Here is a 16,312-nt window from a genome sequence, read left to right as displayed (position 1 = left end):
TTGGCACTGAGAACACACTAGGGGGCCTCACCACCTGGCCACGAGGGTCCAGGGCGCGCCCACCTCTTGAAGCACGCCCCCTACCTCGTGGACCCCACGTGGTCCCCCTCCACCTATGTGACGCCCCCGATTTGACCGTACACTAATTATACACGCAAACATGTATGATCAAGATCAAGGACTCACGGGAAGATATCACAACACAACTCTACAAATAAAATAAGTCATACAAGCATCATATTACAAGCCAGGGGCCTCGAGGGCTCGAATACAAGAGCTCGATCATAGACGAGTCAGCGGAAGCAACAATATCTGAGTACAGACATAAGTTAAACAAGTTTGCCTTAAAAAGGCTAGCACAAACTGGGATACAGATCGAAAGAGGCGCAGGCCTCCTGCCTGGGATCCTCCTAAACTACTCCTGGAAGTCGAACTCCACGTAGAATCATCCTCGGGATCCTCTGGCTCCTGGACTCCATCATCTGGTCGCAACAACCGGGTACAGAAAGGGGGGAAAGGGGGAGCAAAGCAACCGTGAGTACTCATCCAAAGTACTCGCAAGCAAGGAGCTACACTACATATGTATGCATTGGTATCAAATGGAAAAAGGGGTATCATACGTGGACTGAACTGCATAATGCCAGAATAAGAGGGGGATAGCTAGTCCTATCAAAGACTACGCTTCTGGTAACCTCCATCTTGCAGCAGGAGAAGAGAGTAGATGGTAAGTTCACCAAGTAGCATCGCATAGCATAATCCTAACCGATGACCCTCCCTTCGCCGCCCTGTGAGAGCGATCACCGGTTGTATCTGGCACTTGGAAGGATGTGTTTTATTAAGTATCCGGTTCTAGTTGTCATAAGGTTAAGGTACAACTCCAAGTCGTCCTGTTACCGAAGATCACGGCTATTCGAATAAATTAACTTCCCTGTAGGGGTGCACCACATAACCCAACACGCTCGATCCCATTTGGCCGGACACACTTTTTTGGGTCATGCCCGGCCTCGAAAGATCAACACGTCGCAACCCTACCTAGGCACAACAGAGAGGTCAACACGCCGGTCTAAATCCTATGGCGCAGGGGTTTGGGCCCATCGCCCATTGCACACCTGCACGTTGCGAACGCGGCCGGAAGCAGACCTAGCCTAGCAGGCTTTCCAGTCCAATCCGGCGCGCGCCGCTCAGTCGTTGACGTCACGAAGGCTTCGGCTGATACCACGACGTCCAGTGCCCATAACTGCCTCCGCGTAGATGGTTAGTGCGTATAGGCCAGTGGCCAGACTCAGATCAAATACCAAGATCTCGTTAAATGTGTTATCTTGAAATAACCGCGAACGCCGACCAGGGTCAGGCCCACCTCTCTCCTAGGTGGTCTCAACCTTCCCTGTCGCTCCGCCACAAAGTAACAGCCGGGGCCGTCGGGAACCCAGGCCCACCTCTATCGGGATGGAGCCACCTGCCCCTTCAGCCCCCAACTCCGAACAGTATCATAAGTAATGTAACAGTATGAAGTATATCGAATATGCCCGTGATCACCTCCCGAAGTGATCACAGCCCAGTAGTATAGCATGGCAAACGGACAAGAGTGTAGGGCCATTGATGGAACACTAGCATCCTATATTAAGCATTAGGATAGCAGGTAAAGGTAACAACAGTCGTAGCAAGGACAGGCTATGAATCAGAATAGGATTAACGGAAAGCAATAACATGCTACACTACTCTAATGCAAGCAGTAGAGAGAAGAGTAGGCGATATCTGGTGATCAAATGGGGGCTTGCCTGGTTGCTCTGGCAAGAGAGAGGGGTCGTCGTCGATGTAGCCAATCACAGGGGTATCGGCAACGGTCTCGAAGCCTACCGGAAAGAAGTAACGAAGGGGGAACACAATAAATAATAGAGCAATCAAATGTAACACAAAGCAAAACGCGATAATACGTTGTGCTAAGGGTGACGTAACGCAGGGATATGTGATACCAGCGAAGGGGGGAAACATTCGAAAAAGTATCCTCGGTGTTTCGTGTTTTCGGGCAGATGAACCGAAAGGGGAAAGGTGCATGTTCGCTATGCTAGAGATGTGTGGCGGACGAACGGACTGCGTATTTGAATTCATCTCGTCGTTCTCAGCAACTTTCATGTACATGATATTTTCATCCAAGTTACGGATTATTTTATACTGATTTTTAAAGTTTAATTTATTTTCTAAAATTAACATATTATTCTAATTCGAGTTGACTAAGTCAATTTGACTAGTCAAAAGGGGATGTGTGGCCCACATGTCATAGACTCTAAACCTAACTTATTTAAAAAGAGGGCCTACATGTCATCTACTACTAGAGTAACTTAGCACTAATAAAACTAGCTAAGAAGCAAAAATAATCCTAAAACTAATCCATCTAATTAAACTAGACCTAAACTAATTTTGGGGCAGCCCCACACACATGGCACATCGGCCACACACACTTACACGCTGCACAAATATCACACACACACACGTACACAGCACACGCACACACACATGCTGCTTTGGGGCAGCCCTACACACATGGGCACACCGGCCACACACACGCTGTACACACATCACACACACCTACAGAATACACACACAGAGCACCTAGCTAGGAGTTCTGTTTCCTTTTAACAAAAAAGAGTATTTTGCGATTTTGATAGGATTTAATCCAGGCATCGAAGGAATTTGGTCCGGTGGAATAAAATGGAGTTCGTCATGCAAACTTTCTACTCATATTATTTTTGCCCAAGTTAGTAGTTGGTTAGCCACCGTTTAGGAACTGTCTAAAGTGTTAGTCATTGTAAAACTAGAGAAGCTAGCTAGTAACTACAAAGTACAGTAAGCAGCGACAGTAGTAGGATGCAGCAGCCGAGCTAGTAGCAACGCATAGCAACAACAAGTAGAGAAGTAAGTAGCAGCAGCAGCGCAGGAGCAGGCTGCGGCGGCTCGCAGGGGCGGCCGGGAGCACGGCAACACGGGGGCGGACGCGTGCGTGGAGGCGCAGCCGGGCGCAAGGCAAGGCGCGACGAGGAGCTGCTATGGGCGCACTGCGAGGAGCAAAGGCGCGGGGATGGGCAGGCGGGCTTGCTCTCGGACGCAAAGCGTCGGCCATGGCGGCCAGGCTTGCGAGGACGACAATACGGTGACGGATCGAGCAAGTAAAAGAGGGGGATGGGGAGAGGAGCTCACCAGGGGGCGGATGGTATTCTCGGGGAGGCCGGGGACAGGCCGGAGAGGCTCGGGGAGGACCGGAGGAGCTGAACGACGCGGCGAGACGGCAGCGACCGAAACAGGGGAAGATGCCCGATCGGGCGATGACGACCTCCGCGGCTCGAGCTTGCGGGCGAGGACGGTGTGGACGAACGACGCGGGGCTCCTGGTAGGTTCTCCCGCGGCGGAGAGCTCGTTGGTCGTGGTGACGACGACGCAGCGGTGGTGACGCGGCGATCCCGCGCGGGGCGAAGAGAGCGGGCGAGGGAGAGGGAGATGGGGGATTTGGGGGCTAGGGTTCCAGAGGGGACGGAGCCTGCTGGGGGCGCCCTTAACCAACAGGGGGAGCCGCGGGATAGCCGACACCTGGCTGGGGCGCCATGGATGCCCGCCACGGCTCCCTGCTCCTATAGCGAGATTGGGGATGACCCCAGTTGGACTGGGCCTGCTCCTGCACACTTGAGGTCCAGCCCAACAGTAGTTAGGTTTTGTATTCTATTTTTCTATTTTATTCTTTACTTTTATTAAATTTAGCAACTAAGTGATTTTTGTTAAATGTTACAAATTGGCACCTAAATTCTATGCAATATTTTGAAGAGACTCACAAAGTTTGAGGTCAACTTGAATTGTATGAATAATCGTTTATTTTGAAAAGACCATTTTATTTGCTGCTGGACCACTTATTAATTTCCTAAGAATTTATTTGTGACCCAGATGAAGTTGGTTTCAACATTTCAATGATCAGAGGAATTTATAGAATAACGCGAACATTTTTGTTTTGACATTTGGAAAATATTTATTGTTTGACTTTACTTTAAATTTGAATTTGGTTTGAAATATTTCTGAATTGTTTTTCTTAGGGCATAGTAGTGATGACTTGGCATCATTAGTGGAGGGTCACTGTAGCTAAATTATCCGGGCGTCACAATTCTCCTCCACTACAAGAAATCTCGTCCCGAGATTTAAGAGGTTGAGAAGGGGGGGGGGGAAGGTCTAGTTACGAAATGCTAACAGATCTTCTCGGTCTTGGTTGCTCTTCTCGAAGTGGTCGATCCATAGTGCTGATGTCTTCATTCCTATGCATCAATGCATCATGATGAGGTTGTCGTCCTTTCTTCAGGAACTCCGCCGTACTTACGATAATGCTAAGGGGTAACTTCGGAAGAACATGCCTCTACAAGGTTGCTTAGCCGGTAGATAACACCAGGGAAGGTGGCGGAAAGTAACTCTCGAATTGCAACTTAAGAAAACATCGAGAGCAAGTAAGACGGTGCAATAAGAAGTTTCGAGCGGATAGGCAATCGTTTATTGCCTGAATCAGAGTGTGAAAGGGGTTCAGAGCAACGAGAATAAGTATTGTGTCCGATACCAGAATTGATCACTAGGAGGGTGGCTCGCGAATTACATACGAAACGAAGTGCAAGGGATAACTTCGAAACAGGGATGTACATGAGAGTTAGGTTTCGATCATGTGGAACTATGGGTTATGGGCCCACCATGTGGTTAAAAGTAGGAAGGATATTGACATCTTGCACGGTCATGATAGCAAGACATGTCAGAGGGTAGCCTATCAGTTATGTTGGCAACAATGTCGATACCAAGGGCGAGGGACGAAGAGAACCATTTTCCTGCTCATTGAACGAGGCGGACCATTAGGCAAAGTTCTCGTCCATCGGTGGTTACCGGAATGCTATCAACAAAAGCAACAGGGTCTTACTGACACGGTTGTACACCAAGGTGTTTACATAAACAAAAGAACATTACTGCTTAGATCATATAGGTCATCAGAAAGGGTAAACAAAACAATGGAAAGGAAAAGGTGATCCTCATATTAAACAGAACAATGGAAAGGAAAATGTGTTTAAACACAAATTTCAGGGGGTATATCCTTCCCAAGGACAAACAGAGCATGATAGCCATGACAGGATATAACGTAGAAAACCCTTTAGGAAAGGGGAGAGAAATTTCATGAGATTACCCATACAACGGTGTTTGGATAATTGATAAAGAGAATTTAGCATTGTGCTTAAAATGCTCTTATTGAAAATCGGAGTACCACAGACATGCTTCGAGATAGCATGGACATGGTCAACAGGCAAAGGTCGGATTTTGGATACTCAAGGGATCCATCAGGAACAACTTGTAGAATAAGCCTTACAATTTCCTCAGGGAAGAATGGATAACCTTGCTAAAAAGGATGAACTATAACCATAAGTCCTCCGGCCAGGTGTGCTAGGCATGACATCACCTTACCGGGTCATATAAAGATGTTATAACTCCTGGAAATATGTTCCAACCATCATATCTGACCGAGATTCAGATCTGATTGGTGTCAGGATAACTCAGACTTAGGATGCTTGAGAAGAAAGATGCAACACAAATTGTCGAGATGACATTGTAAGGTTGTCGGGAAATGAACTATGGAAGCGAGTTCCGAACAAGGGTTCACCATTAAATCAAGGAGAGGTGAGGAGGTGACTGATTGACTCAGCGACAATCCATTGAGATTTCCAAAAAGATGGATTTCCACAACTATGTGAACAAGGAGATAACATAAGCTAGATCAAATGACTTAATGATGTATGCTCAAGGAAAACATACACAGTTAAACATTGGTTGAAATGCGCACCCGAAATATGGGCTAGGTAGCACGATCAATGTTCGAATGATGATTCAATAAGCCATAGACGTAGCATGAAACTATAGACCAATAACTTCAAAGCAATAGGGTTGCTAGAAGTTTAGAATTTACACATCACAGACCATTTGTCGGTATTCTGATTAGAAACAACACGGGGACCAAGAAAAGAATGGTGATGATGATCATGAAAAATTCTGTCGAGAGGTTTCATGGAGATGTAATCGGTCGGCGATGACATCAAGTCAAAGGAATGATGAAGCAAAAAGTTATTGGAACCACGAGTACGCCACAAACTCGGAATCCAGCTTGTTGTTCAAGGCAAAAAGATCTAACGTGGAAAGTCGACGTAAGCTTAGCTCATATCGAAAGTTGTGCTCCGGGATTAAGGACCGGGTAGCACAGTTAAAATTTAGCACGATAATGATATAGCCGATCAGGCTTGGAATGACTTGAAGGATTATTAAACTCATAAGCAATGAAGCTTACTTAGAGTTATCGAACCAGAGTGCGGAATCGGTTCACTTACCGGTGTTCTTGAACGACTAACAACTCAGAACCTATGAAAAATTGGAATCAATGAGAATGTAGCACTTGATGAAGAACTCATAAGAAGTTATGCAGTTCCATAATAATCTTGAGATACCAGGGGGGTAATACTCGACGACAAATCAAAGTAGAGGTTGGACTAGGGTATTACTCCGCAGAAGACAAGTGCTTAAATTTGCACGAGAAATGGTATTTAAAGGAGAACATGGTCGAAACCACGATTGCAAAAGGTCAGATCCCAGATATAAGATGAACTTATACCAAAGGAATAATTAATTTAAGAGAAGCTTTAATGATAAGATCTACATCGTGTCCATGGGCATGAACGCAAGGTTCAAGATCGACTCCCACTCCTTCAATGCAATAACTTTCATTCACTGCTCTAGTTAAAAATGATTTCAGTGTCAAAAACCTACCTGGTGAATTACCAGAGGAGCATGACCCGTGAAAAACTTTCGGGTTCACACAGATTAAGAAACGCATAGGTTCAACCCGTCAGGGTATCGTGGAATCATATACCACAAGCTTCAATCGTAAATACCACCAGCTCGAAAACAGAGCATGGTTAAGAAAACAGAGGATACAATTCACCAAAAGCATTATGTATCCGAGGAAAGGCTCACAAGCTTATTGAATAAGGATGACACTTTTGAATGGTAAACCAATAAAGGATCTGACGGTCCATAGCAGAGCTGATGTGAGCATCGGCACACAATCAGTTGAAGATAGGATGCAAGGGCCTCAGATTATAGAACACCTGAATGATTTGATGCTTAGTTATCAAAGGAATTATGATTCCCAAATAGAAGGATCAGAAGTAGACGCTCTGATCAAGGGTGGATAAGTTCAATAGACCTAAGGGTACAATTGACGGCAAACAGATTGGTCAAGAACAAGCTCATGTTCAAAAACGATGTCTGAGCCAGAAAGATAATTTAAAAGGATCAACTGATAATTGCGTGCATTCGCACTCATGTTGAATCATTAGGATCAAAATTACGGTGTCTAAGGATACTAACAAATATTGCCAGACATATGGAAAGCATCCAAAATGCAAGCAGACAAGTATTGCAGAGCAATAAGCTACTAAGGATTCTTGGAGGACCGAATAGTATTTCGAAGACCATTGTGAAACACATGAACAACTGGGGGTGAGCGGATACTCGATAAGTGCGAGAATTATCCATAGGGTTATTCAGGTGACAAAGAACAGCAAGGCAGTAAGCTCAAAGGATTATCAAAACAACGACGAGTATTTCGGGGTATCTTGTAATAACAAGACCAACTGGGGATGAATGTAAGAATAACAACTGCAAGTAGTTATCCATAAGGGTTGACGGTGAAAGGGGAATTGCAAACGCGATGAACACAAGTTCTCGGGTTAACAGCGAAGCGTATCTTCAGGGTCTTCACGTGCAGCAGACGATCATCAGTAATAAAAGGCTCTCCGGGTGAAAGTGATGACGAGCTCCTAATGTTAGATTTAGCAAAATTCATTTAACCCGAATAGAAGAGAGATCAGAGTCCCAGAGTATAGACAAGGAGTAAAAGATCCTAATACCACCCAATGGCGACGTGGGCCCGTAAGGCGCACAGCCATGTTAGTAAAAGTTTTGTAACGACTAGACTCAACTTTCGCAAAGGAGTGTGGAAGAGGGATTCGTACAGGCAGTCGGCTCTGATACCAACTTGTGACGCCCCCGATTTGACCATACACTAATCATACACGCAAACATGTACGATCAAGATCAAGGACTCACGAGAAGATATCACAACACAACTCTACAAATAAAATAAGTTATACAAGCATCATATTACAAGCCAGGGGCCTCGAGGGCTCGAATACAAGAGCTCGATCATAGACGAGTCAGCGGAAGCAACAATATCTGAGTACAGACATAAGTTAAACAAGTTTGCCTTAAAAAGGCTAGCACAAACTGGGATACAGATCGAAAGAGGCGCAGGCCTCCTGCCTGGGATCCTCCTAAACTACTCCTGGAAGTCGAACTCCACGTAGAATCATCCTCGGGATCCTCTGGCTCCTGGACTCCATCATCTGGTCGCAACAACCGGGTACAGAAAGGGGGGAAAGGGGGAGCAAAGCAACCGTGAGTACTCATCCAAAGTACTCACAAGCAAGGAGCTACACTACATATGTATGCATTGGTATCAAATGGAAAAAGGGGTATCATATGTGGACTGAACTGCATAATGCCGGAATAAGAGGGGGATAGCTAGTCCTATCAAAGACTACGCTTCTGGTAACCTCCATCTTGTAGCAGGAGAAGAGAGTAGATGGTAAGTTCACCAAGTAGCATCGCATAGCATAATCCTAACCGATGACCCTCCCTTCGCCGCCCTGTGAGAGCGATCACCGGTTGTATCTGGCACTTGGAAGGATGTGTTTTATTAAGTATCTGGTTCTAGTTGTCATAAGGTCAAGGTACAACTTCAAGTCGTCCTGTTACCGAAGATCACGGCTATTCGAATAGATTAACTTCCCTGTAGGGGTGCACCACATAACCCGACACGCTCGATCCCATTTGGCCGGACACACTTTTCTGGGTCATGCCTGGCCTCGGAAGATCAACACGTCGCAACTCTACCTAGGCACAACAGAGAGGTCAACATGCCGGTCTAAATCCTATGGCGCATGGGTCTGGGCCCATCGCCCATTGCACACCTGCACGTTGCGAACGCGGCGGAAGCAGACCTAGCCTAGCAGGCGTTCCAGTTCAATCCGGCGCGCGCCGCTCAGTCGCTGACGTCACGAAGGCTTCGGCTGATACCACGACGTCGAGTGCCCATAATTGTTCCCGCGTAGATGGTTAGTGCGTATAGGCCAGTGGACAGACTCAGATCAAATACCAAGATCTCGTTAAATGTGTTATCTTGAAATAACCGCGAACGCCGACCAGGGTCAGGCCCACCTCTCTCCTAGGTGGTCTCAACTTCCCTGTCGCTCCGCCACAAAGTAACAGTCGGGGCCGTCGGGAACTCAGGCCCACCTCTACCGGGATGGAGCCACCTGCCCCTTCAGCCCCTAACTCCGAACAGTATCATAAGTAATTTAACAGTATAAAGTATATCGAATATGCCCGTGATCACCTCCCGAAGTGATCACGACCCAGTAGTATAGCATGGCAGACGAGCAAGAATGTAGGGCCACTGATGGAACACTAGCATCCTATACTAAGCATTAGGATAGCAGGTAAAGGTAACAACAGTAGTAGTAAAGACATGCTATGCATCAGAATAGGATTAACGGAAAGCAATAACATGCTACACTACTCTAATGCAAGTAGTAGAGAGAAGAGTAGGCGATATCTGGTGATCAAAGAGGGGGCTTGCCTGGTTGCTCTGACAAGAGAGAGGGGTCATCGTCGATGTAGCCGATCACAGGGGTATCGGCAACGGTCTCGAAGCCTACCGAAAAGAAGTAACGGAGGGGGAACACAATAAATAACAGAGCAATCAAATGTAACACAAAGCAAGACGCGGCAATACGTTGTGCTAAGGGTGACGTAACGCAAGGATATGTGATACCAGCGAAGGGGGGAAACATCCGGGAAAGTATCCTCGGTGTTTCGCGTTTTCGGGCAGATGAACCGGAGGGAGAAAGTTGCGTGTTCGCTATGCTAGGGATGTGTGGCGAACGAACGGACTGCGTATTTGAATTCGTCTCGTCGTTCTCAGCAACTTTCATGTACATGGTATTTTCATCCGAGTTACGGATTATTTTATATTGATTTTTAAAGTTTAATTTATTTTCTAGAATTAACATATTATTCTAATTCGGGTTGACTAAGTCAATTTGACTAGTCAAAAGGGGATGTGTGGCCCACATGTCATAGACTCTAAACCTAACTTATTTAAAAAGAGGGCCTACATGTCATCTACTACTAGAGTAACTTAGCACTAATAAAACTAGCTAAGAAGCAAAAATAATCCTGAAACTAATCCATCTAATTAAACTAGACCTAAACTAATTTTGGGGCAGCCCCACACACATGGCACATCGGCCACACACACTCACACGCTGCACAAATATCACACACACACACACCTACACAGCACACACACACACGCTGCTTTGGGGCAGCCCTACACACATGGGCACACCGGCCACACACACGCTGTACATACATCACACACACCTACAAAATACACACACAGAGCACCTAGCTAGGAGTTACTTCTATTTCCTTTTAACAAAAAAGAGCATTTTGCGATTTTGATAGGATTTAATCCAGGCATCGAAGGGATTTGGTCCAGTGGAATAAAATGGAGTTCGTCATGCAAACTTTCTACTCATATTATTTTTGCCCAAGTTAGTAGTTGGTTAGCCATCGTTTAGGAACTGTCTAAAGTGTTAGTCATTGTAAAACTAGAGAAGCTAGCTAGTAACTACAAAGTACAGTAAGCAGCGACAGTAGTAGGATGCAGCAGCCGAGCTAGTAGCAACGCATAGCAACAACAAGTAGAGAAGTAAGTAGCAGCAGCAGCGCAGGAGCAGGCTGTGGCGGCTCGCAGGGGCGGCCGGGAGCACGGCAACACGGGGGCGGACGCGTGCGTGGAGGCACAGCCGAGCGCAAGGCAAGGCGCGATGAGGAGCTGCTATGGGCGCACTGCGAGGAGCAAAGGCGCGGGGATGGGCAGGCGGGCTTGCTCTCGGACGCAAAGCGTCGGCCATGGCGGCCAGGCTTGCGAGGACGACGATACGGTGACGGATCGAGCAAGTAAAAGAGGGGGATGGGGAGAGGAGCTCACCAGGGGGCGGATGGTATTCTCGGGGAGGCTCCACGCGGCGGGACGGCGGCGACCGAAACAGGGGAAGATGCCCGATCGGGCGATGACGACCTCCGCGGCTCGGGCTTGCGAGCGAGGACGGTGTGGACGAACGACGCGGGGCTCCTGGTAGGTTCTCCCGCGGCGGAGAGCTCGTTGGTCGTGGTGACGACGACGCAGCGGTGGTGACGCGGCGATCCCGCGCGGGGCGAAGAGAGTGGGCGAGGGAGAGGGAGATGTGGGATTTGGGGGCTAGGGTTCCAGAGGGGACGGAGGCTGCTGGGGGCGCCCTTAACCAACAGGGGGAGCCGCGGGATAGCCGGCACCTGGCTGGGGCGCCATGGATGCCCGCCACGGCTCCCTGCTCCTGTAGCGAGATTGGGGATGACCCCAGTTGGACTGGGCCTGCTCCTGCACACTTGAGGTCCAGCCCAACAGTAGTTAGGTTTTGTTTTCTATTTTTCTATTTTATTCTTTACTTTTATTAAATTTAGCAGCTAAGTGATTTTTGTTAAATGTTACAAATTGGCACCTAAATTCTATGCAATATTTTGAAGAGACTCACAAAGTTTGAGGTCAACTTGAATTGTATGAATAATCGTTTATTTTGAAAAGACCATTTTATTTGCTGCTGGACCACTTATTAATTTCCTAAGAATTTATTTGTGACCCAGATGAAGTTGGTTTCAACATTCCAATGATCAGAGGAATTTATAGAATAACGCGTACATTTTTGTTTTGACATTTAGAAAATATTTATTGTTTGACTTTACTTTAAATTTGAATTTTGGTTTGAAATATTTTTGAATTGTTTTTCTTAGGGCATAGTAGTGATGACTTGGCATCATTAGTGGAGGGTTACTGTAGCTAAATTATCCAGGCGTCACAACTTATTCTTGCACCCACACACTTCATCTTCCTCCAAAAAAATCCTCCACCAGCTCAGACCCGAGTTCTAGCTCATCTTGCTGCCATTTTTTGATCTCCTTGCTTAAAGCTCCACTCACAAAACTACTTTGGGGGGTTGTTCTTCGGTATGTGACTCCTCAAATGGTCCAATTTGTTTTTGTTCTAGTGCATTATATATTGCATTTTTTTGCTGCTTAGGTCACCCTGTTCTTGAGTTTGCATGTCAAATTTATGTGGTCAAAAGTAGTTTTAATGCATGATATGGCCTCTAGGCACTTGTAGGAGTGGCTGCTATCAATTTTGTTGAGTTTGGTTCACTTTTATTTTGAGTCACTAAAAATTTCAGAAATTTTTCAGAGGAAGAAATATGTTTAGGAAAATGTGCCAAGGTGGTTCCTCAAAGAAGCAGGCACCTGGGCTCGCGATACGTGAGCCGGACTATGAACTATCAAGAGAAGCTCAAGTGCGGCCTTATGAATGGCCGTTAGAAGATTTTATGGTCCAAGCAGGAATTAAGGAGGAATTTGACGCGTATGTGCGTAATGTTGAACTTGAGGGCTTCGTGTCAGATAAGTGCCCCCAATATTATTACCTAACTGATTCCTTTGTGAGAAGGTTTAAATTTACATCATCACGCAATTCTCACACTGTCCTATTTGATCTTTATGATAAATCTTACACCATGGACTTAGAAGATTTTAATACGGCTTGTAAACTCCTGCAGTGGGGTAATGTTAGTGAACCTCGCAAATATGAATTTAAAGATTTTCTTGCTAGTATCACTGTGGGGGAATCTAGAGAAATAACACAAGCTACCATAGGGAGCCTTCACTTTCTGCCATACATTATTTTGCTATCTTTATTGGTAGATATATTAATGGTAAAGATGAAGCATGTCACATGTGCGTTCCAGATCTTAGTGTCCTCAAGAGTGCAGTATTAGGAGATAAACAATATAACTTGGGGGCTATTGTTGCACGAAGGTTGCACCTTAATAGTTTAAGTGGAGACTTGTTTGGTGGAATTTATGCAACCCGTGTAGCCAATTATCTTGAGATACCCATACATGAGAATGATATGAAATTGCCTCCTGCTTATCTATATTATAATGCTATGGTTCGTCATCAGTTTGTTGAGACGAATGAACAACCTCTCCAGTACCGACTAATCTTTGACAGGTGTCGCACTGTCCATGTTGCTCTCCCTGCTCCTACTTTCTTTGATTTTCAGGCAAAAAGGAGATATGTTATAACCAGGGAGGAGGCGAACGAGTACGAGAGGAGGACGGAGGCAGCTCGCCTCCAAGCTGCAGCTCGTCAGGCAGTAGCTGCTGCATCATAGTACGACCCCAGTTACAACTTTGGATATCTACTAGGTCAGCCGTGGCCATAGACCAACTTAGGCCAAAAGCCTAAGCTTGGGGGAGTACGTACTTCTCACCGACATTACATTCATATTCACACACTCATGCCAATTGTCGGTGCTCATACTTTTTCATTGTAATATCCATGCTAGTTTATTTTCTTTTTTAGTCTTCTTCTTGTGTGTTTGAAAAACCTGAGAAAAATCAAAAAAATTTGTTGTATCTTTTAGCTAGTTTACTTTCCATGCATGTAGTAGTAATAATAAAAAGAAAACCCAAAAGATTTCTCGTTCTTATTTTGCTTGTTGGGAGCTTTCCCGTGTAAATAGTTTTGTTTCTTTTTTTTCTTTGGGGGTCGAGAGGAGAAGACCATGATGAAAATGTTGAGTGGCTCTCATATGCATTATTGTTGATCTAACCAAGAGCCCACATTACCTTGTCTTCTCCTGTATATTGAATGCTTGCAGATTCCAGCTTAGTCCAATGCGCGTGCACTATTATTATTATCCACACCATTTGGTCGTGCAAGTGAAAGGCAATAATGACGATATATGATGGACTGATTGAGATGAGAAAAGCTGGTATGAACTCGACCTATCTTGTTTTTGTAAATATAATTAGTTCATCGTTCCTAATTCAGCCTATTATGAATGAAACATGTTTGAATGACAATTAGAGATTATAATTGCTCATGCCATACTTAATTAGCTAGGAGTTTATAATGGTTTACCTTGCATGCCAACATGCTATTAAAATGGTTGTGATGTGGTATGATAGGGTGGTATCATCCTTTGGACGATTTGAGTGGCTTGACTTGGCACATGTTCACGCATGTAGTTGAAACAAAATCAACATAGCCTCCACGATATTTATGTTCATGGTGAATTATATCCTACTCATGCTTGCATTCAGTGTTGATTAATTTTAATACATGTTCATGATTGTTGTCGCTCTCTAGTTGGTCGCTTCCCAGTCTCTTTCTAGCCTTCACTTCTACTAAGCGAGAATACTGCTTGTGCACCCACTTCCATAAACCCCAAAAGTTATTCCATATGAGTCCACCATACCTTCCTATATGAGGTATCTACCTACCGTTCCAGGTAAATTTGTATGTGCCAAACTCTAAACCTTCAAATGAAATTTTATTTTGTATACTCGAATAGCTCATGTATCAACTAGGGCTGTCTATATCTTCCATGCTAGGCGGGTTATTCTCAAGAGGAGTGGACTCCGCTCCTCACTCACGAAAAAATGGCTGGTAACCGGGATGCCCAGTCCCATGTTCAAATCAAATCAAAATAATTGCAAACAAAACTCCCCCGGGATTGTTGTTAGTTGGAGGCACCCATCGTTTCGGACAAGCCATGGATTGATGTTTGTTGGTGGTAGGGGGAGTATAAACTTTACCATTCTGTTTGGGAATCGCCTATAATGTGTGTAGCATGGAAGATGTCGAGATCTCTCGGTTGTTATGTTGACAATGAAAGTATACCACGCTCAAAATATTTTTCATCTCTATTTCAAAAATCGAGCTCTGGCACCTCTACAAATCCCTGCTTCCCTCGGCGAAGGGCCTATCTATTTACTTTTATGTTGAGTTATCATCCTCTTATTAAAAAGCACCAGTTGGAGAGCACCGTTGTCATTTTGCATGCATTACTATTAGTTTATATTGAGTATGATTGGATCTCTTTTACCATGAATTACAATTTCCAGTCAGTCCTTAATCTTCAGAGGTGCTCTGCATTTATGTTTTACGGTCTCAGAAAGGGCTAGCGAGATACCATCTTATTATATTATATTATGATTGTTTTGAGAAAGTGTTGTCATCCGATATTTATTATTATTGCTCGCTAGTTGATTATGCCATAGATATGAGTAGACATGAGACCTAAGTGTTATTGTGAATATGGTTAGATCATAATCTTTGCTGAAAACTTGAATGCTGGCTTTACATATCTACAACAACAAGAGCAAACAGAGTTTGTAAAAGTTTTTCTTTATCACTTTCAGTTTGTCAACTGAATTGCTTGAGGACAAGCAAAGGTTTAAGCTTGGGGGAGTTGATACGTCTCCAACATATCTACTTTTTCAAACACTTTTGCCCTTGTTTTGGACTCTAACTTGCATGATTTGAATGGAACTAACCCGGATTGAAGCTGTTTTCAACACAATTGCCATGGCGTTATTTTTGTGCAGAAATAAAAGTTCTCGGAATGACCTGAAACTTCACGGAGAATATTTTTGGAATATATAAAAAATACTGGCGAAAGAATCAAGACCAGGGGGCCCACACCCTGTCCACGAGGGTGGGGGCGCGCCTACCCCCCTGGGTGCGCCCCCTGCCTCGTGGCCCCCCTGGAGCTCCAGCGACCTCAACTCCAACTCTATATATTCATGTTCGGGGAGAAAAAAAAATCAGAGAGAGGATTCATCACGTTTTACGATACGGAGCCGCCGCCAAGCCCTAATCTCTCTCGGGAGGGCTGATCTGCAGTCCGTTCGGGGCTCCGAAGAGGGGAATCCGTCGCCATCATCACCATCAACCTTCCTCCATGACCAATTACATGATGCTCACCGCCGTGCGTGAGTAATTCCATCATAGGCTTGCTGGACGGTGATGGGTTGGATAAGATTTATCATGTAATCGAGTTAGTTTTGTTAGGGTTTGATCCCTAGTATCCATTATGTTCTGAGATTGATGTTGCTATGACTTTGCTATGCTTAATGCTTGTCACTAGGGCCCGAGTGCCATGATTTCAGATCTGAACCTATTATGTTTTCATGAATATATGTGAGTTCTTGATCCTATTTTGCAAGTCAATAGTCACCTACTATGTGTTATGATC

The 16,312-nt window shown here is 45.1% G+C and overlaps 1 protein-coding gene across 1 annotated transcript; it reads right to left on the bottom strand.

Moving 5' to 3' along the window:
• Nucleotides 1-379: 379 nt before the first annotated feature.
• Nucleotides 380-6,842, bottom strand: LOC123191694 (translation initiation factor IF-2). The gene is made up of 3 exons (XM_044604338.1): nt 6,832-6,842; nt 3,196-3,667; nt 380-482 (listed from the first exon to the last, which is right to left on the bottom strand). Exons 1-3 carry the CDS (start codon nt 6,840-6,842, stop codon nt 411-413), a joined length of 555 nt encoding a protein of 184 aa, XP_044460273.1. The 3' UTR covers nt 380-410.
• Nucleotides 6,843-16,312: the final 9,470 nt, after the last annotated feature.

Source organism: Triticum aestivum, chromosome 2A, assembly GCF_018294505.1.
Source record: "Triticum aestivum cultivar Chinese Spring chromosome 2A, IWGSC CS RefSeq v2.1, whole genome shotgun sequence".
In the NCBI taxonomy this organism is placed as follows: domain Eukaryota; kingdom Viridiplantae; phylum Streptophyta; class Magnoliopsida; order Poales; family Poaceae; genus Triticum; species Triticum aestivum.
This window is presented reverse-complemented; position numbering and strand designations above follow the sequence as displayed.

What these genes read in the sequence shown, in the direction of transcription:
- LOC123191694 (XM_044604338.1), bottom strand. An exon ending in AGAATACCATCCGCCCCCTG is followed by an intron (nt 483 to 3,195) that starts GTGAGCTCCTCT and finishes TGTTGCGACCAG; the next exon opens with ATGATGGAGTCCAGGAGCCA.